Source organism: Odontomachus brunneus, unplaced genomic scaffold (genome assembly GCF_010583005.1).
Source record: "Odontomachus brunneus isolate Ranch 3 - 2012 unplaced genomic scaffold, Obru_v1 Obru_scaffold_065, whole genome shotgun sequence".
In the NCBI taxonomy this organism is placed as follows: Eukaryota; Metazoa; Arthropoda; class Insecta; order Hymenoptera; family Formicidae; genus Odontomachus; species Odontomachus brunneus.
This window is the reverse complement of record NW_022639515.1, coordinates 1,464,914-1,492,420: the sequence shown is the minus strand read 5'-3', so window position 1 is coordinate 1,492,420 and position 27,507 is coordinate 1,464,914. Positions and strand designations below refer to the sequence as shown.

The window sequence follows — 27,507 nt, the reverse complement described above, 5'->3', positions numbered from 1 at the left end:
CAAATAAAATAAATTCTTTAACAGCAATCGATATGACAGAACCTTTGAAGAAGCTGAACGTAGAACAAGACAGGTGGAACAATTGCAGAGCAGGGACATTCAGTTACAACAATTATACGACCCGCGTACGAAGGATTACGCGTCGTCGCGCGCCAGCTTATTAAAATCCGGCTCGTCGGCTTTTGCCGACGGTGGCACGACTTCTTGGGCTGCCGACGAGGACGACGAGAGACCATTGGATGTACACGTGACTGTCAGTGATCTTATGAGCCATCAGGAGCAAGTGCTGAAAGGTGACAGATTAATTCTTAAATGAATCATCAAAACAAAAGTTGTAATGTGTGTAATGTCAAAAAATTAACAATTATTTTGAAAGGATAAACTTACATTATTCAACTATTTTTACAGAGCAAGACAAAGGCTTGGACGAGCTGTGTAAAGTGATAGCTCGTCAAAAGGAAATTGGACAGACTATTAGCAATGAAGTAAATCATCAAAACGGTGAGTGCTGGACAATTTTGAAATAAGGTACGTTCTGCTGAGAATGAAATCCCTTAAACTCCTTTCCATATGTTGCAATGCAGAAATAATTGACGATCTGGCTGATCACATGGAAAGGACCGACGAATCATTGGTCAACAAGACTCAGCAAGTCCGTACTATTCATTCCAAAGACCGCACTCTTGGCTATTGGGTGGTGATTGTTCTACTTTTCGTCGCTATCGTTGTTCTTGCTTTAGTATAAATAATCTTGCTTTAGTATAAATAATCGAAAGACATCTCTTTGATTTCAAGATATCTATATCTAACATACAAAGGTCGGATACTGCACTTAAGCATTTTTATGGGTATACCATACACGGGAACATAAATTGTGTTTTTAAATAACTCATATATTAGCTAAGGATGATTTTATCTTACAATTGTTGAGGCAGATTACGTCAGCATTACGTTATGTACAAATTATGTGTATATAAAGATAATATATTGATATTCTATATCAATCTCTGTCTTTCTTATGAGATTACTAATATATATTCGCTCTGCAAGAATGTTATTCCTAAATTCTTTCCGATTGTATGTCCTGATACTTGAAAATTTTATATAAAATAAAAAAAGAAAAAAATGGTATATAAAATAAAAAAAGAAAGATATCAACGGCAAGAGGAATTTCGAGATAAGGGATAAAAGATCAACACAGTCAGGATAGTGTTACATATTTTGCATTTGTTTCTCTTTTTGTATTTTCATATCATAAATAGCTATCCTGAATCTTGTTCTATGCGAACTCTCTCTCTCTCTCTCTCTCTCTCTCTCTCTCTCTCTCTCTCTCTCTCTCTCTCTCTCTCTCTCTCTCGGCGCCACTGTTACAAAGAAAAATTCGCTATTGTTTCTGCGTTTAATTCGTTCAAATCAAACATATGAAACAGCTGGACTTGTGCCGAATGTCCGCCTTGATCAGGATCTCTCATATCGACGTGTTATAATAAATAGTATCTCTTTCTTTCAGTACTTGCTTCCCGACATACATTCTGACACAATTAGCAAGCGAAAGAGGTGGTGCCTTGACCGTTTCCCTCTTCCCTTTCGCGCGCATTTTTAGTTCATCAGTCATGCATCGTTATCGTTAACACAGTATCCAGCGCTTGCTTGCCTACATGTACGAGACACGGTATTTCATAGAATTACGTTATATACATTGGCGCAATTGTTCTCCTCTCCAGCGGATACATCGCGTGCCTATTTTACAAGCACCCTCGATAACTCTCTAAAGTTTCGCACAAATGGATTTATCGTCGGTGGAGTCTAATCCACTGCGACAGAGCGCATCGCTCTTTCTTTCTGCGTAACGCACAGCGGAGATATATCTCAATTACACGTACAACGCACTGCGTCGGACCTCTGTAATCGATTTGGTTGTACTGAATATTACCTCTTACATCGATATGCTCGCAAATATTGGAACTTCGCCGTTCAATTGTCGAATGAAACTTCGCTCTTGGTTTACATCGCGCTCTTGCTTCACAACAAAACTTCACTGCGCCGCCAGCTATATGATTGCCACTGAAACTCAAGATCTCGACATAGAAATCACTACGAACGTCACATCGATTATCCCGAAGCTTCGCGTCTTTTCAAAACAAATAGGCTTTACGCGTGGTAAGAACAATTCTATGAATGTCGTTTTTTCTACTATTAATAAGGGCCAATCGAACATTTATGCAACGGAAGTGGTGGTGGGCCGTTTCCTTAAACATCGCCTCAAGTTAAGCTGACACGCGATCGATTCTCCTCCGTTTTGATGAAATATACTCGGAGAGAATATTATAATTTCTTTACATATAAATTCTTTTAAATTTTTCTATGTTTGTAATAGTGCAGAAATAGGCTGCCAGCAAGGTCGATCTTGCTAAAGAACATAGTAAATTTTGTTAAAAATATAGCAACATTTTTAATTAGCACGTTTTAGTCCCTAAAGTGTAAATAACACATATGAAATGAAAGGACAGTCAACTACGACAGAATGTCGGTCTATTTCTCTCTGTTGCAAAATTTTATAATAAATTTTACTATAAAATTCTCTCCGTATACAGAAGATGGAAGGAGCGAACGATCGGCTTCGACCTTCATTAACTGTTGGCGACTTTTTCACGACGACAGTACATGCCAACGGCGCGAAGCGAAATGCAAGATATAATGTTCCCGGAGCGCGTTCCCAATCGAAGACATTCAGATATTTTTCAACGAGACACACGAATTCTTTCTTTCTTTTTCCCTTCGCTCACACGAGCAGCTGCGATTAATTCGTTTGTAATATAACTGCATTAAAAGACAGATTGCACACCAATAACATAGCGTACACACAGTGTTGATTACGTGGTTTTTGCAGCGAGACCAGCAGAGTGGTGCGCTAATTCTTCGCTAAAGACCAACATCGGCTTGTCTCACCTCCAATAATCTTCTTTTCTCTTTTTCTCTCTCACATTCTCTACTGACTGATATATAATGTGTATATATATATATACATATATTAGAATATTTCATAATGTCAAATGGGTCCCATTAGCCGCTAATCACTTCACGTTTGCGCCACTGGCCCGAATTCAAATGCGTCGACTCGCGTGTTCTCAATGCTGTTCTCATTTTAACGAGGACGACGACGATGACGACGACGACAACTTTGTAATTCTAGCTAAACATCGAAGAACATCGAACTGTTTATGCGTGTTCAATCCCTGCAGTCAGTCTGAATCTAATTGACAATGTGTATACCGAAGGTATGTGTCTCCTTTGTTGTGCTTGCCTTCTGCTTGAGTTTGTGCCGCCTCTGTTCTCTCCTCTCGAGTTTTACGCTTAGTTCGGCTAACGACCACTAATATCGACTAGAGATGCGCGTGTGTGATCGGGTGGATAGGTGTAATCGGTGTTAACATACTGAGCGCACGATTGTTCAACGTGGAGTCTCTCGCTATTCTTGTTTACGGGCAAGTTGTTCCCGCACATACCAACTACACATGCTCCTCATGTTTCCGGAGCGTATTGCACGCCGGGTATCCCATCGATATCGCAAAATCAGATCTGTTCTTTCTGTCTACGCCCTTCAACTGGTTAACAATAGTACGATCTTCTGTCTCTCCCCTCCGCCTCTTCCTTTTACACTCTCAGTATCTAAAAATAAATTTCTCTTATTTGTATGATGCACCAGAGAGCGCGCATACAGCTAAAAGAACAGATCGACTGGCATTTCCTTTTCGATGAAATTTCATAGATTCGAACGTATCGTTCAACTTTTGTTGTCAGAGTTTTGAATTACATTTTTGGTAAAATACATTCCAGAGAAATTGAAGAACAGGATTTTATTTGTATACCCGATTTAGTTTTCTTTGAGCATTTCTGCGATATGGAGTCTCTCGTTAAATTCTCACCGGAATTGTAAAAATGTCAATTAAATTGTTCTCAAATTAATAATTGATTTGAACAAATGTTTTAATTTAACTAATTGACGATCGATTTGAGCAAAATCAATCGAATTCAATGGAAGACCGTTCAATTGACGATTGATATGAGCGAAAGGCATCAAAGATATTTCAATTAACAATTGAATGATCTTCGATTAAATTTGTTGAAATCAATTGCCAATTATTCGATGGAAATAGCTCGTATTGATCGTAAATTAAACACGATAACTAATTTAAAAAGTAATCAATTACTCGCAGCTCTGATCCTCACTCGTCTCAACGACGACTTCTAAATCGCCCAATAGTTCGTCATCGAAAACTGATGGCGGTATCGACGAGACACTCCGCATACTCCTGTTTAGACACTTGGACATAGTACAACCGATATCATTCTGCAATATGAACCCAGAAGCCGCTAAGCAGCGAAGTGACATTGATCATCCAAGCTCGGAATATCTACAATGTTAATTCACGCCGACGCGCCCGCCAACAGAGACACGCGCACAGTAACATCGAGACGTTTCTCTCACACCACCGCGATATTCATCGTGCTGTCGATAGCATGACAATTGATCCTGTGGCGATTTTTCGAAGAAGTCTCGCGTAGATGCGCACTGAGAAGAATGCACTCGCATGTGCGCGCAGTAGAGAACGTCAAAGTCGTTTCGCTGTAGTCGGGACAGCCTTCCGGATCGGTATGTCCAGTGGCGGATCGAGACATCTCGAGGTGTCAAACGTCGTGCGATTCAGAAGCCCTAAGTATCCACGCGCGTCGCGTAACATTAAACTATCTTACTTAGAAAGGAAATTCAACACGAAAGGGAGCAGCAAGCCTTGCCGCCTCATCGCGTTGAGTTTCGTTTTCACAAGAGCCGTGTCTAATTACTTATGATCTCTACTTAGAAAGATCTTGATTATCATCTTGATTAAGATTTCGATTATGACTTTGGTTACAATCTTTACTTAGAAAGCACAACGGAGCAAGGGTTACACTCGCGAGTATACCCGCCGCGTTTCTCGTCTGAGACTTCACGAAATTTGTTTAATAGTACAATTTATTTATGTGGAGACCTCCCCTTGTATAAGAACTCCCGGACGCCTATCGCGCCTGGCAAACAGTAATTTAGCAATCCGCCACTGGATACATGTCTTAGTCTACGTCTACGAGGCAGTACTTTTTCCTCGGATATAACATCTGTTGTCGCGTATTCCTACAAGTTTGATACAGAAGACGCTTCGTGGAAGAAGAGAAGAGCAGGCTACACTCGGATGACATCGAAGAGCGTCTCGCTCGCACTGACGTATCCGGTAACGTGTAATTCGCTCACTCGCGCGCGTGCGAGGCGAGGACGACGGCTTCGCACACCGTCGCACGCGCACAGGACAGAGCTATCAATTGTTCGGACATTATCTGGTATCCTAAACATGTCAAGTGAAACTTACAAACGTTCTCTCCCGTTGCGCTTCTCCTCTTCGGCTCGAATTCGTAGAATTCGATACGGTGCACGGCACGGCGCTTGAAATTTGTTCGATAAATTTATCGAGCTCGTCTCGCCGGGAGCGCGTCAACCGACCAGGAGGTCGCGTGTATTACGACACATACAGGATGATGCACGTAACTGGAACCACTTCGATAATGCCGTGAATATTGAATCTAGTTGAGAGTTGATTCCAATATTGAATATTGCATGATACGACGAAGGCGGCTACACAATTCATCATTCCAGTTTTACTTGTCGCTTGCAGTTTTCAAGATTTCAAGATCACTTTCAGTTCTTTTGTTTTAAATGAAAATCAACTTTCATTCTCTGTAATAAAAGTTGAAAGTAATATTAAAACAAATTCAACCATGTTAGGCAATAACTCTCAAACGAATCTGATTTATTACGTTTATAACGATCCATCGTTACGATTCTAAAACAAAGTGGCTTCTTACGAAGTGGTTTCAGTTACGTGCTTCAGGCTGTATATTGTGTATGTTATAACATGTAAACCGATTCGGCTGCGACAAATTGCAACGAAACGATAGGCGACAACGAAACACATATACACACATATACACACACACGCGCGCCACACATACACACACAGCGCATATAAATACGCGAGCGGCGGAACAAAACACGAAAGAATGAACGAAAAGTTCGTTTTCCCAGACATACTTGATTTTTTATTTTTTTCGTTACAATGTACATCGAATTCTTGATTCTTGACATTAAGGCGAGGATCATGAGTACTTTTTTTTTTCATTTTCTTTTCTTTTTCTTTATAAACTTCTTGTTTGTGGCTTATCACCTGCTGTTGGATGCACATATTTTGCTTTCTCGTTTTCACGTACGTGTAATAACTTGAGCGTTCATCCAGACCGCGCTTTCGAACCCGACGACAGACTGTGTCCTGGTACATGCCTCGAGCTACGTTCCGACTGTCAAATGCACGCTTCGAGGAAGCGGAAGAGAACCTCTATCTCGAGCTATGCGCGCGCGCGCGTGTGTGTGTGTGTGTGTGTGATGTGTGGGGGATGGAGATGTATGTATACGACGTTGAGTGCGTGCAATCGTGTGGTACCATCGAAGCGACTCGACAAATCATCTATGAGCGCAACACCTCGCTCTCGTTTACTTAATATCACATGATTACGTCTAGTCTCTAATTTACGCTCTAGGCAACGCTAATCGTATGCAACATTGTTATCGTGTGCCTTGCATTTAGGTAGGTGTACAAGTTCCAGATTACTAGCCCCCTAGCAAGCCGGTAGGTGCTACCACATCGACACTGACATCACGTTTGTGCTTCGTCGAAAACGTATCGAGTGTTGGAGGATCGGTATGACTTCCAGCGGAGCCGGCCGAGGTTGCTCAATGCTGCAAACGCGCAGCAGGAGGCTCACGTTGCGACCAGTCGCGATTTTCGACAATCCCCTACCGACGTATGGCTCTCCCAGACCTCTTTACGCTTGCAGCACGGAGCAGCTCAAAGCTCGCTGAAATTACACGCGGGTCCTTGTAAGCCCTAATCGAAATTCTCATTCAAAGTGTCGCACCGTGCTCCGTCCAATCGCCCAATCGGCGGCTTTGACCACGTGTTTGTTCGGTCTTTCCTTTTTATAGTGCGTCTTATAACCAGTGCGCGAACACTTGGGTCTCCTCTTGGAATCTCTTGGATCGGCCGCTCAGTCTTTCGAACGTTCTCCGATGACGCGACTGCATCGAGAGAGAATGAGTGTATGTGAATGTACGTATGCATGTGTATGTTTGTGTATGTACGCGAGTCGTATGTACGCGAGAAGTGAGAGAAATAGGTAAAGATAGATCCAAAGTTTTCTGCGTGTGTTTTATTGTGCTCACGTGTTAGTATAATAAGCACTCTTGGTCGTCGCATTTATGCGCGTCTCTCTGCCGACGATACGTTACTCGACGTACGACCGACAGAGAGAAAGAGAGACGCGTCGTTAAGATTAGATTCGCAGATCCGAAATCGTATAGAAACGATGCAACGCGTACGTCGCTGAGTACAAATATTGTATCTAGAGTAATTGTATGGGAAACGGAGAGGAAAGGCGGGAAGAAAGGATTCGAGGGCAGGAGCGGGAAGATGGAGGAGATACACGGCGGCGGCGGCGTCGTTTATTTACGTCTATAACGTGGTTAATATAAAACGCGATCCGTCTCGAGGTTGACGCGACGCGAGAGTCAGCGGAGTCACGTGCCAAAGTTGGGCCTTCAAACGATTGCAACTCGGCACAATGCTCGTGGAGCTTAACGTAGCTAGAAAAGTTCGTCCGATGCCCACAATGCGATATACCGATATACTGAGACTGCCGGCAGTACCGACAGTACCCGGCAGTACCCGACGCTTCTTTTCGCGCGACAAGAGACCGTCTCACGTGTCTCGCGAGAAAAAAAGAATCTTGCGGATCGCTTAGCTTTGTTGCTGCTCTGTTCGTTGCGTTGCCGCGCGCGTACAAAATTTCGTTCCCAGTCGAGTCGACGAGGCTTGCAAGTGCCCTAAAGTTCGTCTCATCGCGACGCGCGACAGATTATTAAGCTCGGACAATGTGTATGTGTGTGTGTGTGTGTGTGTGATTGTATGTTGCATGTATAACACGTTAACACGGTCGTACAAAGTTGGACTAGGTTCAAAAGAGCATCGGGACGAGCGGTTACGCGACGATCTCGATGATTTCTCCGTTTGACGCGTTACTACTAGTGTGATCGATCCTTCTCACACATCGGGGGTTTCTCTTCGTACACTCGCTATCACGCAGGTCTTATCCATTCACTCGATCAATAGCTACTACAAATTTTTGATCCGCCACGTTCGTTCCTAGCGACACATTTCCCGTGACTGTCGATTAATCGAGAAATTGGGAACGTGTTCGAAGCGGAAGTGACACTTCAACAGCTTGACTTTTCGCACGCGTCAGTAAAAACGACTAATCGCTCAAATGTAATGCGCAATCAGCAAAAGACTAAGGACGTTAGAAAAGATAAGTATTTTATTACAAAATTATATATGTATTTATATGATGTATGTATTATGTATGTATTATAATGTATAATTATATATGTATAAAATATATATATATATATATAATTTATTATAATATATCCTTATATTTTAGCATCTCTTTGCTCTTCTTCTGCTGATTGCGCGCTACGCGTGAATGACTTTCTTCACTGACACATACGAAACATTATGCTGTAAAAATATTAGTTCTACTTTAAATACATTCCAGTCTTCTCGATCAATTACAGTCATGAGAAACGAGTAGCTAGAAACAAACATAGATGGTCGAAGAGTCTTTTGTAATTATGGATCTAATAAATTGTCAGGTATCCACAGTGCCGAGTGTATACTGGTATAGCAAGTTTAAAGGCGGGAAGAGTTGGGGGTTCACGCACAAAATTCACGCTTGACATCGCGTTTTGACACTTGGCGGAGGGGGACAAAGAGAGCGAAGCAGGCACAGGCATGTGTTCGTTGTGGTCACTCGTGACTCCAAAGCACATTTACTAATTTAATTTACTTCTATGTAATTTACTGACAAGATTCACGAATACACACTTCTGCTGACTCGATTTTGTAATTTTGCATCGTTGACTTTCTCGTCCAATTTACGTGTGTGTGTATAATATATATACACACACATGTACGATATATATATATTCATTTATATATATATATATATGTATGTATGTATATATGTATATATGTATATATATATATATATATATATATATATATATATATATATATGTATAATTGTAGGATATCGGTACGAGATCTTACTCTTTCTCTCTCTTTCTCTCTCTTCTCCTTTCTCTTTCTAAAACTACTTATTCTTTATTTTATCAGATCATCGCATCCGGTCGCGTGCCTGAGAGCACGCTTCCCGTATCTGTGTACAATCCTCATGTGTATGTATGTATATATATATGTTATATGTCGTGTATGTCCTCGTGTGTGTTCGTAAACGTCTCCTTGGATTATACATGATGAGCTACACAGTGTTCCGCAAAGAGTTCTCTCTACTTGTACCGTTAAAATTAATCATTGCAACACGATCATGGTATATATATATTTACATTTACTATCTACATTATCTACACATCAACAAACTGTTAGTTTTTTTAGCATTTCATCGTATTGAATCGTTAATCGTCTCCTGCCAAAACGTTATATCTCGCCTAGTACTTCATTCCATCCACATATCGTTCTCAAACTCACATTCACACTCATTCTTCCACGATCATCGTTATACTCATCATCATTATTATTGTATTATCATTATTTTCCTCGTCACATTGTATCATCAACATCAATATCTTCGCAATTACCTCTTATCGACGTTGTAGCAGTTACTTAAAATGTGTCATATATTCACGACTAGTTCGAAGTAACGATCATCGTATGAATATAATAATAATAACTCTTCAACTCTCGAACGATTCGCGGATGCAAACGTAAAGCAAATCAAGACCAAATCGACGCAGTCGCTCGCAGCAGAATATATACATGTATATGGATACATATAAAAAAAATAAAATAAATACGCCAACTAAAAAAGAAAAATGAAAGAAACAAGAGCCGAGAGTGGCTAATAAAATCAACAATGATCAGCAGTTACGCGATACACGTACTCGCGCGCGTCTCTAATAGCCCGCTACCAATCGCGTAACTTCGGACTACAACAGCCTTTCCTTTTTCTTTTTTCGTTTTTCTGGTTTGCCGACCACATATATCCCTTTCGAGGCTACATCGTCGCCTTCGATTCACCAGCGTCGCCTCGAGCCAATATCATTCGTCGTTGTCCTTGCGCACGGACACTGACGATTCTCCTTACTTCCCGGCGGAATCAGCCTGCCTGACAGTACCGGGTACTCCCCAAAGTGCTGATGACAATTGGGCTAATCGGTATCGCGACGTCTGATACGATTCCGTCCTCTCCGGTAAAGTCTCTTAGAATCGTTAGTCTTCCTCTAATCTCTCCTGAGGGAGTGGTGGGCGAAACCTACGCGAGGCTCGAGAGTTCAGGTCAAGTTAGGCTGCGGCAAGGGCAAAGGAGCGGGCTGGGGGTACGAGGCCGTGTCCTATATGAAAGCCCAGCATTCCAACGTCTTGACGACGAAGTCCTCGCGCGGCGCCAACGGCTCGTTGCCGTACGTGCTGCAGGACTGCGTCCTGCCCTGGTATAGATCGCCGTCCAACCACAGCCCGAACTTGCCGCTGGAAAGAAGAAAAACAAGGTAACGATTCCGTGAAGATCATGGTGGCCTATGGCGGAAGATCGGAGAAAGAAACTTCGAGGAAGAGAGGAGAAAGAAACTTACTCTCCGGCGCCGATCGCTAGACTCTCGTTGTTGCCCTTGATAAAGTATAGGTTGTCCCCGGTCCAATTGAAAGACTGGAACCTTGGCGTAAACCTAAAGAGCAGGGACTCGCCGGTACCGTAAAAGTGGTCGCTCACGTGCAGGGAGCACGAGGTCAACGCACCGAACACCTGTAACGCGCGCAGCTAAGTGACTCATGAGGGCTTGCGAGCTACGCTCCATAAGTGCAACGGAGGAAAGAACGCGTCTGCTCTAGATAAACACTTTTCCACGCACGCTAACGATAGCACGAAATGCGATGCGAGTGGAAAATCAAGTATCAAGAAGGTGCTCATGCTCGCATGAACGATTCTTGTGATCCTGATTCTTGAGTTTCCGAGTGAATTCCTAGCAGTTGTCCTTCGACTAAATTTTCAAAAATCACGAATTTAAGTTGGTGCTAATATGAGAACCGAGCGCTAATATTGGTGTGTGAAATAAACATTGACATTAGTAGACAGCTACTTCACAACATCATACGACTATGATGTCATGATGAATATCATTAAATATAATATAGCACAGCTCTTATAACAGCAACTCTTATTAGCATCAAGTTAAATTTGCCTTTACTTAATTTTGATTAATTTTCAATTTAAAATAAACACACAAGAGAAAGAGAGAGGGACTCACGTTGCCTTCAGTGTCCTCGATGACTAATAGGATCGGACTCTCGATCTTTGCCATCTTCCGATACATGCTATTGAGACTGAAGCCGTGCTGACTGGTGCTGAAAACGAGGGTCCACTGATAACCCTCCGCCCTCGCGGGCAGGTGACGACACAGTTGTTCCCTGTGCTCATCGCTGAGTATCTCCGTCGTGCCTATCAGGTCCGGCACGATGACGTCGTTGTCCAGGGAGACAGCACTGTTCGCGTAGAGAGCTCGCCTGAACTCCTCGCTCATAGACAGTACCTGCGAAAGCGAGCGTGAATCAGCGATTAACACATCCACCAGCGTGCGCTCTCGACAATGACGTACGTATATGGTGTATAGTGAATCGCTAAACTCTCTAATCAAGGGGGTAAGAAGCATAGTTGTCTACCAATGACGACTTCCTGGAAAATGCTCGTGGCACAAGTGAACATAGAATTGTATATTAGCTTGATGCAAAAGATTTACCGTTTTCTCTTTTTTTTATTAAATTCTCGTAAGAAGTTTAGATATCAAAAGGAAAATAAGAAGTCCTTAATATCTTAGATATCCGAGTCTACGTTGTTCATTTTAGTTGTCAAAATGATTAATCCTTTATGAGATTGAACAATTTCATTTCCTATTTCATTTGACAAGTATGATAAACCTCTTGCATCAATCTAATACATAGACTGAGCGCTTTACAGGAGGCTGTAAAAACTTGATTAGAAAAGGATGTTTCTGTTATTGCAGACATCGATCTTTGTCCAGTTCAACTCTTACGAGAAAGCTAGACGAAAATATTATGCCTGTGAACAATGGAAAAAGAATTTCAGCTATCTTTCAATCTTGTCTGCAGACCTCTCATAAGAAGGCGCAATCTATGCGTGTAAATCTATGATGGATGCTAATGAGATTCTAATCGATGCTGCGCTTTGACTAAGTGCGAAGTGGCGCACAATTGTCGACATTAAGGTATACACGTGTGTGGAATGGTAACTCTTCTAGTATTTGACGGGAGAACAAAAACCACACATGCACACGGTGTCTACTTGAAAAATACCGGGCGAGATATTTCGGTATGTGTATGCCAAGAGAGTCGATCAGAGTCGACCGGGACATTGGAGTGATTGTAAGTAATTGCGACGTTGAAATAAATGTCACACCGCGATATATCTTACTGATCAATGATCTATTCAATTCCACCATTTTTAACACATTTTTTTATATTCCATATTTTCAACACTCCAATTCAATCCCATCTAATTCTGAATTCCGAAGAACCTTATAATTTCCCTCAGATATAATAATATACGCTATCAACGGATCCCGAATTATTCTGATATCCCGTTTGCTTCTGACCCCCTCAGTTCAGCTAAAGTTCTAAGCACATTTAGGGCACTACCACATCCAAGTGTCGTGTTGTACTCCGCCAACGTGGTCTTACTAACCGCTGGTGTGTCGCGTTTATCCAAGTAAATTGCCGGATAATTATTAACGCGGCAAGCCACCGTGAAATATGTGTCGATATTAAATTACTTTTGAGTCCGCGGTTCGTCATCGCGATTCGTCTCGCTTCGCTCTACATCACGTGCTAATCTGCAATAATGCAATGTGCACAAGAGCGAACACACACCGCACAAAATGTCGAAGCTACCGAATGTTCCTGGGATGCAAATCGTGTCGAGGTGATCGAACTCTCTTTTATCGCGTTAAACTCGACAGATTTTGGGGTGCGTATAAACGCGAAATTTTGAAGGCGACATGAGTGAATGAGTGGGAATAAATGAGAAGTATGACAAATTCAAGTAGGATAATCGACTTGAAGTCCATAATTGAACAGAAATTACCGTGAAATCTTCTTAGAGAAACACGAAGAATACTTCTAAAGCATCAAAATTAAAAAGTGACCAGAGATGCAAAAATAGCAACGCGATTAATCGGCTAAGTTTCACAGAATAACGAATTACATTATGAATTTCTTCATAAGATCTCCCGTCAACTACAATCAGCGCAAGTTGACGAATGATACTGAACGTTACGAGATAAGAATGCAAATTGTCGGCCGCCGAACAAAGCATTATATGCATCGTTAACACTGAGGAAAAAAATGATGTAACTAGAATTATAGTCGTTTTTGGCCTCAACCACATATTTTGTAATAAAATAGTAGTAGTAACATACACATAAGGCTATTATCACTAACATTATAGTAGTATTTAATAAAAAGATTTTCTTGACTATAATAAAAAGATGATTTTCTTGACTATTATAGTAAATATTTCCTTATGTGTTGATCATAATTACAAATACCAAGCATTTTTCTCGCAATGCGTGCTACGTCAGTGATAAGCCCGTCATCGATTCGGATAACGACGCGCCTGTGAAGCACCGATAAGCTGAAAATAACGACTTTGCAAAATGGACGCGCATCGCGTTACATGGATGGACACGTGTCGCACCTGTGTGTCGTGCATGCTCTTCTTACGAAAATGATATAACCCGATAATGCTTGGTACGACCGCGTGTTGCTGCACGTGACAACGAAATACTCGTTCTCGACGGTTGTTGCTCAACGTCGACCGGAGCAGCACGTGAGGAAAGTGAGACATAACGATTATCACGCATACATTCCCGACGATGTGCAATGCGCGCTCGCTTTCGCTCGGAGAGAAGACTCTGCAATTTTTTTCCTTTATTTTGCCATTCTCGATCGTGAGTTAGTCCCGCGTCACGTCGATCGCGCGACAATGAAAAATTGCCACGCGTGAAATTTTGTTCCCGCTCAGAGAAAAACTTGTTGCGCGCGTATTACGATGATGATAAATACATGTCATTTTAAAAAAAGGCAAGGATCTCTCCTGTGCTTGTTTCCATTCTATCGACCGATATGACTTGCGAAACTAATTTAACTTTGTTGTGATAAAGTTGTGTGCTCCAGTTTCGTCTGTCTTATAATGGGTTTACACAAGATGAATCGCGTCGGAGTTTTCTTATTATTACGCTCTAACGTTGCCTGTTTTGATCTGAGCATTTTTATTTGATAATTAATTGACATTAATTGAATTTTTAAAGAAAGAAGAAAAAAGATAGTAAAAAAAGTCGTTGAGAGAGAGAAAAAGGGTGAAAGAGAGTGCTACAGCGGGATTATACGCACGGGTTATCGTGGGAAAAATAAATGGATAGAATCGTCAATTAGTCCTTCGATCTATTTGCGTTGCAAGGATAACGAGCCGTGTCATAAATTAATACGACAGATTTTATATTACGCACATATACACACGCGTGCACACGCGTGATAAGCAATGTGATGACATCGTACGGTATTGTTGCATTAAAGTCGCCATCAAATTGTATTATTTATGAGACACTTGTAGAAAAATTGCGTTGGAGAAAAACACGCCGCTTGCTTCCCGTTGTTAACATTTATCGTTCATTAGGCGGCTAAAAAGAGAGACAGAGGGAACACAACTCAGATAACCTTTGACACATTTGGTAGAACTTTAACTTTCACGCGCGAGCATTTGTAATTTAATCGCCAGTCGTGTTGACTCTATCGAACGATGTTGTTCTAACTTTGAAAAACAAGCTCGACTATTTTTCACCACCTAAGAGATATATTTTAAATAATAATGCGAAGATATGAAAATCCGTAAACATGAATGCGGGTTAATGATGCGGGCAAAGCTAAAAATGGAATTATTTGAAACAATTTCTTATCAATGATACCACATATGAGTGACACATAAAATGATTGGAAAATTTTTGACGCAAAGAGCGAAAACTCGGTCCCGTTTTGGAGACACAACTGCGAGTCTGAAAGTACTTATCGTTCGTCTAATCGCACAGCGATCACAGACCGAAAGAAATAGTCGGTAGAAAACGGAGGAAATCGCGATTGAAAGTTCGCCAAAGTCAGGTACTCGCGTTTCCGATCGAGATTGCGAATAATTCCGTAATCGCTGCCCGGGAGTTTCACTTTCTCTCTTGTGCGCCACCTGCGCGAAAGGAAAAACGCCTGGCGCTCACGCGATGAATTTTTCCCGCGTTTGTTGCGCGTGCGGGAAACGCCAAATCGCGTTTGTTTATCTGCACACGCAAAGATTGCATTATCGCGCGCGCGGCCTGTCGTAGTTTCGACATCTGCCTCTCGTATGGGCCGACATAAGCGATAAAATTGTCGTCATCACCGGTCGTCGTCGATCGTCCTTTAATGACGCGCCAAGTTCTTTCGATGCAGCGCGTTATCATCGTCGCGCGAACCCACTTCCACTCGGGCGAGCCGCGTTAATTTCAAGCCCGATAATAGCGACGCGCAACCAGATGTTTCGCGCAAACAGCCCGTTAACCGGCGCAATTATCGGCTTTCTAATAAATTAGCCGGGAGTCATTGCTCGCCGTGCGAACGCGCACACGAGGCATCTCGCGTGTTACCATTAGATCACGCGAGTGTGAATAAGAGGTTTCGCGTGATGGTTTGTCGTCGTCGGTTTTATGGAAATTGTACTTCCCGACTTCCTACGTCAATAACAACTTGATCAGTTGACACTGAGAGACGTCGCATTCTAAGCAGAAGTCATTTTTTCTGATCTTTAAGGTTAACTGCTCCTCTTTCTTTTGAAGAAGAAAGAAGATAACAGGTCATTCAAGATTTCAAGATATCTCGCGCAGAAAGACTGAAAAGACGTACTGATCGTGAATCACCGTTTTCTGGGGAGTGAATTATTTTTTATCTGGTCTTTGACGCTAGTCGTCCCCCTTTCTTTAAAAAAAGAGGGAAAATATAGTGTAACATTCATAATCTGGAGATGTTTGACATAGGACTGAAGTATTCAGCGCTAAGTAACTTCAGAAAAATATGAAATCAATCGAGAAATTATCTTTTAGAAAACGATCTTAGGGTCGTCTATCGGAGGAATCGATCCTCGTTGCTGGGTGATATGACTAGTATATGATCTAACACTATGTTCTCGTTTAAAATTCAAATTCCGCGAGTTGCAACGTTAATTAATACGCTTAGTCGCGTGATTGCGAGCGATATATGCAATAACAACAACGTCGCGGCAACGGCCGGCCACGTGGTTACAATCTGAAATCCGAGAGAGACGGCATCCTCGATTTCACGTGGAGGCCATCGGGATCGAGTAGATTAAAATAACTTGGCTGAAAACGCGCCTGCACAAGGCGACCCGAAGCTACACGATATTTTTCTTTCTTTAACGGCGAATTCGCGGACGCGATTCGGGCGCGAAAACTTTCCACCGCGGCAATTATAACTCCCCGTCGATTTCGTTCAATACGTTCAATAACAACTTTATCAGTCGTTATTGAGACGCCGCGTTCTAATGGCAAATAATTGCTTTTTGCCACATCGGGCATAATTACAGGAATACCTAATTTAACACAGTGGATCGAAAGCGAACTGATAAAATCTGGCGAAGGTTTAATCGAGTAATTCAAATGGAAATGTTCGCGATGCCATAAACATTTCCCACTTTGAGAGACGGGCGGTTTCCTGCTCTCAGTGTCTTGTTATAATTTAAATTGACATTGAAAACAAGAAATCATGCGTAATTTATTTTTACGTTAAAACAAATTTTTTCCTTTTTTTTTCTTTAAGTGCCACCATATATATTCAATAGGATAAATCCTGTGAAGTATGCTCTCACGCACTTTTACGTTCTTACACTAATACATACGAAAAATGAGCAATTCAATTTACACGCATGTCATGTATTTCTAGCGAAAACAGATGTTACATTAAGAGAACAAAAAAAGATTGATAACTAACTAAAATTATAATTATTTTTGGCTCGAACTATATTTTTTATAGTAAAATTGTGATATAACATGCATACAAGGTTATTATCACTAACACTATGGTAGAATTTGATAAAAAAAATGGCCATAATTCCTTGGCCATAATTTATGATGATTATTTTTCTACGTGATTATAGTTACAAATGTTAATATAAAAAGCATTTCTATAGTGACAGACATGATAAGGATTTACGGCTGTCTGTTAATATACATGCCAAAAAAGTTGTTGGGACATTTTGTGAATGTCTATTAGCGGTAGCGATAGCGTGCAGCAAAAAAAAAGAAGATCCACCTGTCTTGGCGTATTATATCATATGAATATTATATCATATGACACAACTTGTCACTTCTGACGTCACGCAATTTGGTGACGGCAGCGGCCGCAGGCGAAGGCTATAATAAGAGTCTGTTAAACAAATCACGAAGCGTGTAATTAACCGATCGTCAAACGCGTTGATTTTATACCGGCGGCAGATTAATCCGCGCGACGACTGCGACAAGAAAAACAATCACGGTGACAACATTATTTTTTGTATCACGCCGGTGATCTCGTTGTCACCGAGTGCCGTAACATTATGTTATCGTTATTTTCATTTTAAACAACCGCGGAGACAATTGTGAAAAGCTCCCGACAATTACCCAGCGGTGCTCGATTTTAGAGAAGTAGATTCTGATCAAAGATCAAAAATGTGTAACGTGTGTCATGCATATAATTTTTTTATATATTTAATATTATATTTTAATATATGTACATACACACACAAAATCAGTGACCTAAGATTAAAGATTCTGAAATATCTCTGTTGCCTTTTATATTATACTGAGAGAGAAAAATGTTTGGTATTTGTAACTTATTTCTAATCACATAGAGAAATAATTACTACAAATTATGGTGTGAAAAGAATCATTTTTTGTTATTAAATTCTACTATAATAATAACCTTAATTCTACTATGATAATAACCTTATGTGCATGTTACCACTACCATTTTCATGTTAGGACAACCAACAAATATAGTTGTGGCCAAAAATAATTACAATTTTAAATAGATCAACCAGTTTTCTTTATACCCAAATATGAAGCGAAATTAATTACCCTATAATTGTCAATCGCCTCGCAGCTATTATACAAATACTCAATCAGCCCGCAAGGAAACTTACCGTGAGCATTCTCGACGAATGCTGAAACACGTAATTCAGGACAGGACACGGATATATCATCATTTTCGCGAAGTCTAGATATTTTATTGTAGCTCGCTACTGAAATTTCCGCCTCTTTACTGTGACGACTGAAATGCTCTCTTGATTATTTACTCGCGAACAAACACTCTGTTCACTTCATAGACCACGTTCGCGTTCCCAGCGAAAGTTCGAATCGCAACTTCGCGATTACGTTAGTAGATTCGGAGAGTTCGATTAAGAGCCACAGTTCTCGCTTTCGCAATGTTAATTCGCGATTTTGTCGTCGGGTTACAAACCCAGCGCGATCAACGGGCGCAAAAACACTGTCGAATTTCTCACGCAAGCGTCCCTCTTTTAGGCACGAGGAGTTCGTCCGATCGGCAGAACGAATTGATCGAGACTGAATAATGTCGCAGACACTGCTATTCGATTTCTTTCGATGACCATCGCGCTCGGAACTTCGCAAAAACCTCCCGTCCGTCCCCGCGGCCCCCTTCTCTCCTACTACTTTTAATGTCGAGTACACATAAATTCTCATCGAATGCTCGCGACGGCCTCGAGTGCATTATTCTCGCGCGTGATCGTCCTTCGATCTCCCAGCCGTCCTGATGCAACTGCGATAATGACGGGACATGGTACGAAAAAAAAGGAAAGGAAAGAAAAAAAAGAGACGCGGCCGGTGTCATTCGAACTGCCAAAATGCTTTTAACGACGACGACGTTAATGATGCCCGTAATAACGAACTTCCGCGACCGTTCTGAGGTTTTGCGCCAATTTCTGTATAATTATCTCGCGAGCTTCGGCCAATCCTTCCATTGCATCTCGACGAAGTCACTTCAGATTGTTCTTTTGAACAAATCGTTCGACTGTTCTAAAAAATAAAGCTACAGAAAACGACCTCATAATATAACGTCATGTGTCTGCACCTGAGAGTTAAAATTTTAATTAAAAATTATTTCTTATATATTTTCCTCTTTATTATAAAAAACAATAGATATTTTATAACCTAATACATTAAATGACTCACCCAGTATATTAGTTATATTTTTTGCTGTTTCTTGAAAATATAAAACTAATTTTTATGGCATGTATATTTATGACATTATATTTATGACATAATCCCATAAATATAAAGGAAGATTAATTATCCCTATAATTATCAATTATCCTCACATTAATCCTGCAAATTTCGCTGAATTTGAAGGATCAGAGAAGAATCTCGAGATATTGCAAAACTTGTTGGCCTATCTTGATGTTATAAATGCTTATTTATTGCCGCGTTTCTATTTTCATTCAAGTTTATTTTCAAATTTACGTATTGATTCATTAATCGTGTGATCTGTTAAAACGCAGATAAAGTGTGTATAAACAAGCACTTTATTAAGTGTATTATCAGAGATTGGTGGGTAAGTGGAACGTATAACTTTCTTTATACGCAGTCTTTTGTCTTTTCTCGCTATTGGAGATGTAAATCTCAATAGGATTTAAAGCTCTTAAAAAAGTTGATACAGAATTTGTAAAGACAAAAACAATAGCTATGTGTCAACAGAGAGTTAAGTTTGGATTCGGCACAAAATGATAAACATTCAAGCAAATAGAAGCCGTTGACAAACAAAACAAGACTCGCGACTTAAGGAGCATTATTAGACTGAAAAAATCACTCTATTTGTGAGATTTATCTTAAATTCTAACACCGATATTCATAATCGCAAATAACTTACAATATTTGATTGTGAGTATAATTGATTGGAAATTCGTATTTATTCGTTATTCGGCTGTCTCGGTTGATATTGTATGAAATAAGTATTACAAGTTAACGAATGAGACGTTCACGTAGTTACGATTATTTATCGAACCATTACGAATACCGGCCCAAATTTCGATACGGATCTCTATTTATTCTCAAACGTCCATCAAAATCGAAAGTCTGTATAATAAGTGATTTGACACACCTTGAAATGAACGACGTCTATATTTCCGTTCTGACTTCCCATTTCCTGCACTCTGCTCCGGTTGCCTCATGGTTCCGGTACACTGATATTGAGACTCGCACTGATACGACATAATCGGAGAAACACGTGTTAACTAACGCAATTAATGCCGACGAGATTATTATATGCCCAATGAAATATTTCAATAACCAACGGAAAATGTCCATCATTTGTTGAAAACAATATATCCCTACACGTGTTCCGCGCCGCAGTACACGTGTTACTGATCGATTCATGATGTGAAAACTTTGTAATGGAAAAGTAAACGCGTCTCAAAACAAAAAAGAAAGAAAAACAACGCGTCGATCACGGACTGTTATCACCGATTAATCAATAACGAGCATATTCAGTGACTTAGAAAACACGACAGTCAACATTCCCAAATTATCCCGAATCGGTGGTCGGATTATTATATTGTGATTTCTGAGGACAACGCGCACGTTACGTGTAAAGGTGTCATTCGCATTTCACGAATTTAGTCGGTGTGATCATCAATTAACGCCGCGTTTCCTATTAACTCCTGTTAGGCCATTGAGTACCCGGTTACGATAACAACCGGAAGCTGACACAAGACGGCGTGCAGGACGCAAAGGCAGCCAGCGACGAGGCTTACGACTGCTTTCTTCTCACCTCTTTTAAATTTGTAAACTTTGTCAAATTTCTAACGCCAATGGAACGTAATAAAGAAACTATGGAAGAAGGAAGAGAGTTCGTTGTTTTGTTGTTCCAATCACTTGACTATCGATCTTAACCAGCTTATTAAATATCAGTTTATACACTGCAGTCGAGTAAGTTGCATAATCAATACGATCGAGATGATCGAATATGAAATGATTCTTGAATAAATTTCTCTTTATGCCTCAGCAAAGTGACGGTAAGTAACCATTTTTAGCATCCAAGGACGATAAATTTGTTCGGAGATTTGAGTATCTCGAGATTCCCCGTTGACACTTCAAGTTCAACGAAATCCGCGAGGTCAATGTAGAATCAAAATTCTGACTCAGGTATGCGTTGTACCTTACTAATTTCAGGGAAGAAACAATCTGAAGGCTGCAATGGAATGGTCCAATGCAACGATGTTTTATGCAACAAATTTGACGAAAAGTCCTCGAAGAACGAAGTGGCGTACGAAGCGTCGAGTTTTTTTCCAATGTGTTTTCCAATAAATCAAAGCGAACGAATGGCTTCTGACATGATCGCTCAGACAGTCCTATCGATGAAATCATTCGATCTGAATTATAAACAGTGACTCTAGTGAATTATAAAAAAAAACTTTTGCACACATAATTATAAACATGTCTCCCTTACGATAACTGCGCGATCCAACGCGTGACGCCTTTACTTCGTCGCGAATGGAGCCTTTCCGCGATTAGCGCGCGAATACCGACATTACCTAGGTTGGAGAATAAATTATCGTGGACGCAGCTCATGCCGTAACTATGTATTCATTCTGATTACTCCGATACAAGACGTGCGATCGTGTCCGGCGTTTACATATGCTAATCTTATGCATAACTCGTCCTGTACCAGGCGAGACAAGCTACCATCAATCAAAGATGAGGAAAAACATTAAATGTCGCTAATCCACACGAGTTGATGAAGAGATCTTAGTCCCCGTGAGTTCATTATATACAGTGCTCGGCAATAGACGCGCTTTTCAGCAATCGAGACGATGCTTTCCTTCGCGAAGCACTGAGGTCTGCCCTTCGCCCGACGGGATCTAATATTAGTTATTCTCACTGAGCGACTTTAATCGTTTATACCTCATGAAGATCCTCAAAACGCCTAAAATTAGTCGATGAGTAAGCCGTTGTTCTCATATAATTCGCTCACATAAAGCCTGACTTCTCAGAGCCCGCCGTCTTTCTTTCTTTTCTTCAGTATGTCACAACTGACGAATTATTTACGTCCTAAAAACTATTTGCGTCATGGTATTTTCCTCGAGAGGAGATGTCATCTCGCATTCCAACGGGAGGCATATATCTCCGTGCACACTTGTGGACGAAAAAGGTTGCTCGTAATTTTCGAGGTACACTGAAAAAATTATTTTTATAATTGGAAGTGAAATATTTGGTATATACGATTTGGTTGGCATTGCCGTGTTCTTACTTGTGTCAAATATATGTATCATTAAAATAGCAAGACAATTAGAATTTTTGGTTGCAATTACCAAACACATTTGATTAATCCAATTTCCTTCAAATTTTGTTTGATGTGCCAAATTTTCGTTTTCACAAGAAAATCCGTTTTTCAGTGTAAATTTGTGAACTCATCCGTCTTGTATAATGGTAAAATTCTTCCGAACAAAACGAATTCTTTCGTTGAACGGAACACTGAAAAATTTCACAGATTCACTGCGGAAATTATGAACAACTTTTCTGTCCACGCGTGAAACGCGCTGAATATTGTGTGTATTACATCATATCCATTAGTTATTCCGCGAACATGAAATTCGGCTGCCTCGTATATATATGTGTGTATATGTGTCCTATTTGCTTTTTACTTGTATATTACTTAAGATCAAAGCGAGGCGGAAGCAGGATTGAACGAGCTGTCGCGAAGCACACAGATCACGTGCTACGGGGGATAATTAGACTGGTGAAGATCATAAATTGCCATCAATTGTGATCCAACTCCGCCGACATGATCCGCTAATCGAAATTTCCTGGCTACAGCCTCGCTACAGGCCGCCGGAGGAGCGCCATTCCGGTGTATAATGCGTTAATGCGTAGGCACGGCGGACGTTTATGTCGCAAGTAAGTAGTTGAGCGAAATTACGTAATTTCGCGAGAGAAGAAAAAAGATCGCTCAACATTTCGGCGACAACACGAGACATTACATAAGTCGGCCTGCGGGAAAAAATATACCGATTTATATTTAGATAATAATGCGCTAACTACCGCCGCCCAATTATTTTCGTTTGCTACGTGTCGAATCGTTAAATTCCGTGGAGCGACTCAGGCCCATGTGTTAAATGTGTAGAGCGTCCCTCGAATGTACCCAAACTGCGAATCCTCGAAATCGAAGTGTATCGCCTCTCCCTCGTCATAATTATTATGCGTAATTTGCCGTAGTTACGCAAGAATGATCCCAACCCACATGAAGTATGTTTCGAGAAAAATGAAGATGAAAATTTGATGCGTGATGTAAGAAGTATAAATAGCATTGAGATTCTTCGCAATCGTTTAAGAAGTCAAGCATAGTCAATTTTCTTCTCTTTAAAGATCATCGACAAGTTAATTCTTGAAGATTCTTAAAAAAAAAGGTAAATTACACTGAGAGAAAATTATCTAAAAATTAAAAAATATTTCTTTGATAGGTGCCATTAACATATTTATTTAAATCTAAATTCTCTTTATTTAAACCAAGTATTGTTTGCTTAAATCAGGTAAACAATATTTGATTTAAGCGATATTTGATAAAGAGAATTTAGATTTAAGTAAATATATTAATGGCACCCATCAAAGAAATATTTGTTGATTTTTAGATAATTTTTCTCTTAGTTTTTTAATTAATTTCAGACTTGAATCTTTTTTGTTTTGCGTAGAAAGACGTAGACTATCCATTGGTAACAAAAATATCAAAATCATAATTTTGTAAATTGGGTCATTTTGCACAGCTGTGGCCAATTTACCAACGGGATAATTTTATAAAGCATCTCGATTTTAGCGAAATTTAATAAAGAACGAGAAGTACCTCTTTATTATTATTATCTCATTATTATTGCCGTGCCTCTCTGTTTGTCAATTGAAGCGTGATACGACGAGTAATGTGTGTGCAATACGTTTCCAATCTCGGCGGCGACACGAACCGCGACACCAATAATCCATTTATTTCTCTTCTTTTGTACGACCGAGCCGATGTATATTACTTTATTTTTTTTTTTTTAAGCAGCGCAGCAAATAATTTTGTATCGCTCGAATATTACACATGGACAATGCGCGAGATATCACTGCAAATCCAAGTATGTTATTTTTAAACGCATAAGCGTGTAATTTGGCAGAAGCTCTGTTTTTCGCACGTTCCTCGCAGTTCTAAATCATTTAACATGTTTAAGACGTGTAAGTGACAAATTAATACGCTTAAACGCGTTAAATGACATGACTTAATCTTTCTCCCAAGCAGAGTCAGTCGCTTTTGGAATAATTCTGCCGGAAAAAGAAAGTTCTGGTAATTATATTTTGTTGAAGCTATTCTATATCGACATAAATAGAAATGAGAGTAATATTATATTATATTTACTCAATGATATGTTTATTTATTGAATTTTAATACAATTTTTAATGTTATGAATATGCTGTTACGCGAAAAATTGTCTAGGATATGTCGCTCATTTGTAAACTTGGAAGCAAGTACGGGAGTCGAAAGGTTAAAATGATGTAAGAAACATGTAAAAAAAAATTTGGTCAAAATAACACATGCTTGGATTTGATCCTCTCGCGAGTCGACTGTTCTGGTCGACTGGCGCGAATAACTGTTCGCAAGAAATTGACCATCCCGCGCACGGAGAGTTTGTAAAAGGCATTAAAAGGCGGTCGCGAGCGTTAACATTCAAGGAGACCGGGAAACGGCCACCGAAAGACCGAAGGGTCACCGCGATCGTTACTGACAATTACGCGGCGCGAGAACCGTCGCCGATTTCCTTTACAATGCCGAGATAACCGCGTTGGGAAATAAATAAATATGAAAGTTAACGATTCCCCGCGACTCGAATGCCGGCGCTTTTTAACCGTTTCGCGCCCAAGGAATCCTCCTTCACGTTGCAGCACTCCTAAACGGAAGACAACTCTCGGCACAGCTGCCGAGGTTGCTTCAATCGCACGTCTTGCATCACTCGACGTTTCTAAATCAAACGCGGATTCGTCATCGAAATCGCAAAACCGCTCCGCGAACTTGTTCACTCTTTAAAAGAGAAACTATCGAATCAGGTCGCGAGATTTAAATTGAAACGATCTGAGAGTGAAACTCTTCCTTCACACAGAGAAAATATAGAAATTATAAGATTTTTGCAATCTTGGGTCATACGAAATTATAATTAATTATAGTAAATACTTGAATAAATTATTGTAATTACTTGAATGTTTTTTGTATTGTTTGTCAGGATAGATATTGTCAGGTTTGCTATTTATGTAATTATTTATTGCTACAATTTCAGTGTAGTTCAGCTTTACTAAACACATTGAGAACAGAAATGTAATTTTAAACGTAATTTTTACTACATTATGTCCTCTGTGTACTTTACGTTTGTAGAAAACAAGCCACAAATCTTCATAAACAAACTTTGTACGTTTCGCTTGTTAAGAGTTAGGAAAATAAGGAGATGAAGTTGCAAACTGTTTTACTTCATTATATTTAGAGAAAATATCGCAATTTCCCGTCGTACGCAAAAAGCTAAAGACGTCAATTTACTGAAACGACATAAATTAATCGAGACAAATAACTGACAAATAACTGACAGCGTTGATTAAGCGTTGACAATTAAGCGTTGAAATAGTTAAACGAGATTTCTCTAAATGTAATTTTAATGTGTAAAGATTTTTCAAATCTGTGCTGCATCATTCAGTGCGCACGAAAACGAAAGTCCTCTTAGTGTTGCTAATCGATACTTGTTATACTTGTTATTCATAAAAACGAGAAAGATAGATAAAAGGGAATCTCCGATCACAACACAAATGTGCGCGCTTTCGTTTAATGAAGCGCGGAGTAACATTAAAGAAGCGGCAATAAGAGTCGGCATAGACTCGCCCAGAGAGATCAATCTCCGGGAGACTCGCACAAGATCACTCGATAAGAGTATTAATAACAACATACGACGTATGTTCGACCGTGGAAAAAAAAAAGATTCTATTGCTGCCCGATAGCCTATCTGCGCAGATAACGCCGACACGGGTCATTAAAACAATGAGAGGGAACCGAAACGAAAACACGAGAGGTGGGGGAACGGGGGGCGATGATTTGCGTTTCACGAGGATAATTCGCGGTACGGTGAGTCACGTGAACAGCTGACCGACAACAATCGACGTTTGTCAATTAAATGCCGCGACTCAAAAAAGTCGTGGGAGGGACCGGGTCTAAATGGCCCTCCAAGGGCCATTTATATTGCTAATGTACATTCTTGAGCAGTTATCTTGAGAGAAACAGAGCGGATATAGAATTGTGAAATGATCCTTTCAGAACTTAGACACTATTCCCTGAATTTCATTACAATTGGAATAATATTACGGTTAAAAATAAGAAAAACCCGATTTAGCAATAGTAGAGTAAATTTTCCTCTCTCGAAATTTTGTATTATTCTTTATCATGAGCGAGTAAAGTTGAGCGACGTGTCACTAGCTATAATGAGGTTCTTTTTGTAAGTGTATAATGTATTGTTTTGGACAATAAAAGCAATTTTTGTTCATAAACTGATTGAAATCGAGCGTATGGCTGGATGAGATAAAGTTGGCTCATAATTAAGGGCTGACAGGAGGACTGTGAAGATCTCTCGCGAAAAACTATTAGTCTTTTCCTGGAACTACTAACTAAACAATGTTTATTTTATATATGGTCTTATCTTGTGCCACTAGGTAACTGAACCCACACAGCACTCACACAAGATGACCACATTGTTGCATGTTTGTATATTGATTACTACAGAACATCAAACATGGTTAGGATAACAAGATCGTGACAGACGTTAACACATAGAAGAAGGCTGTCTCTACCATGTTTATACAAAACATAACTCCGTCAAAACAATTCGTCATAATTTCGAAATTCTGAAATATGTAATATCTAGCCTCAATTTTTTCTATCTTGCTGATTGCTATGGAAAAACGAACGCGTTTTCATACGCGGATGAACTTCCGCCGCAGAAATCCGTGTTTTTTTATTCTTTTCTTTTTTTAAATAACACATTAAGAGCAATGACTCGTTTGCGCGACCATAAGCGCGTCCTAATCAAGGCCTCAAAACGAATTTAGCCTATTTGTCACGTGCCAGAATATCCGAGCTGTCCGGATCGCAATGAATCATCGCGCAGGGAACGCGAATTGCCGCCCTTCGTAACCGC

The 27,507-nt window shown here is 40.2% G+C and overlaps 2 protein-coding genes across 22 annotated transcripts in view; one reads left to right on the top strand and one right to left on the bottom strand.

Moving 5' to 3' along the window:
• LOC116846551 (syntaxin-8) overlaps positions 1-1,004 on the top strand; it is a 95,386-nt gene extending 94,382 nt beyond the window's left edge. For all 3 annotated transcript variants that reach the window (XM_032820532.1, XM_032820529.1, XM_032820531.1), the window contains exons 3-5: positions 40-293; positions 409-501; positions 585-1,004. In XM_032820532.1, the coding sequence (XP_032676423.1) occupies positions 40-293; positions 409-501; positions 585-745 (508 nt within the window). In that variant the 3' untranslated portion in view covers positions 746-1,004. The remainder of the gene's footprint in view (positions 1-39; positions 294-408; positions 502-584) is intronic.
• A 203-nt stretch (positions 1,005-1,207) lies between these two features.
• LOC116846543 (TLD domain-containing protein 2) overlaps positions 1,208-27,507 on the bottom strand; it is a 190,848-nt gene continuing 164,548 nt past the window's right edge. For 17 of the 19 annotated variants that reach the window (XM_032820504.1, XM_032820507.1, XM_032820503.1 and 14 more), the window contains 3 exons: positions 11,465-11,746; positions 10,793-10,962; positions 1,208-10,688 (listed from right to left, as the gene is read on the bottom strand). In XM_032820504.1, coding sequence (XP_032676395.1) covers positions 10,553-10,688; positions 10,793-10,962; positions 11,465-11,746 — 588 coding nt within the window. In that variant the 3' untranslated portion in view covers positions 1,208-10,552. Of the gene's footprint in view, positions 10,689-10,792; positions 10,963-11,464; positions 11,747-18,444; positions 20,384-20,417; positions 20,518-27,507 lie in introns of those variants that run through there. The other 2 variants (XM_032820515.1, XM_032820514.1) reach the window with 2 other exon arrangements.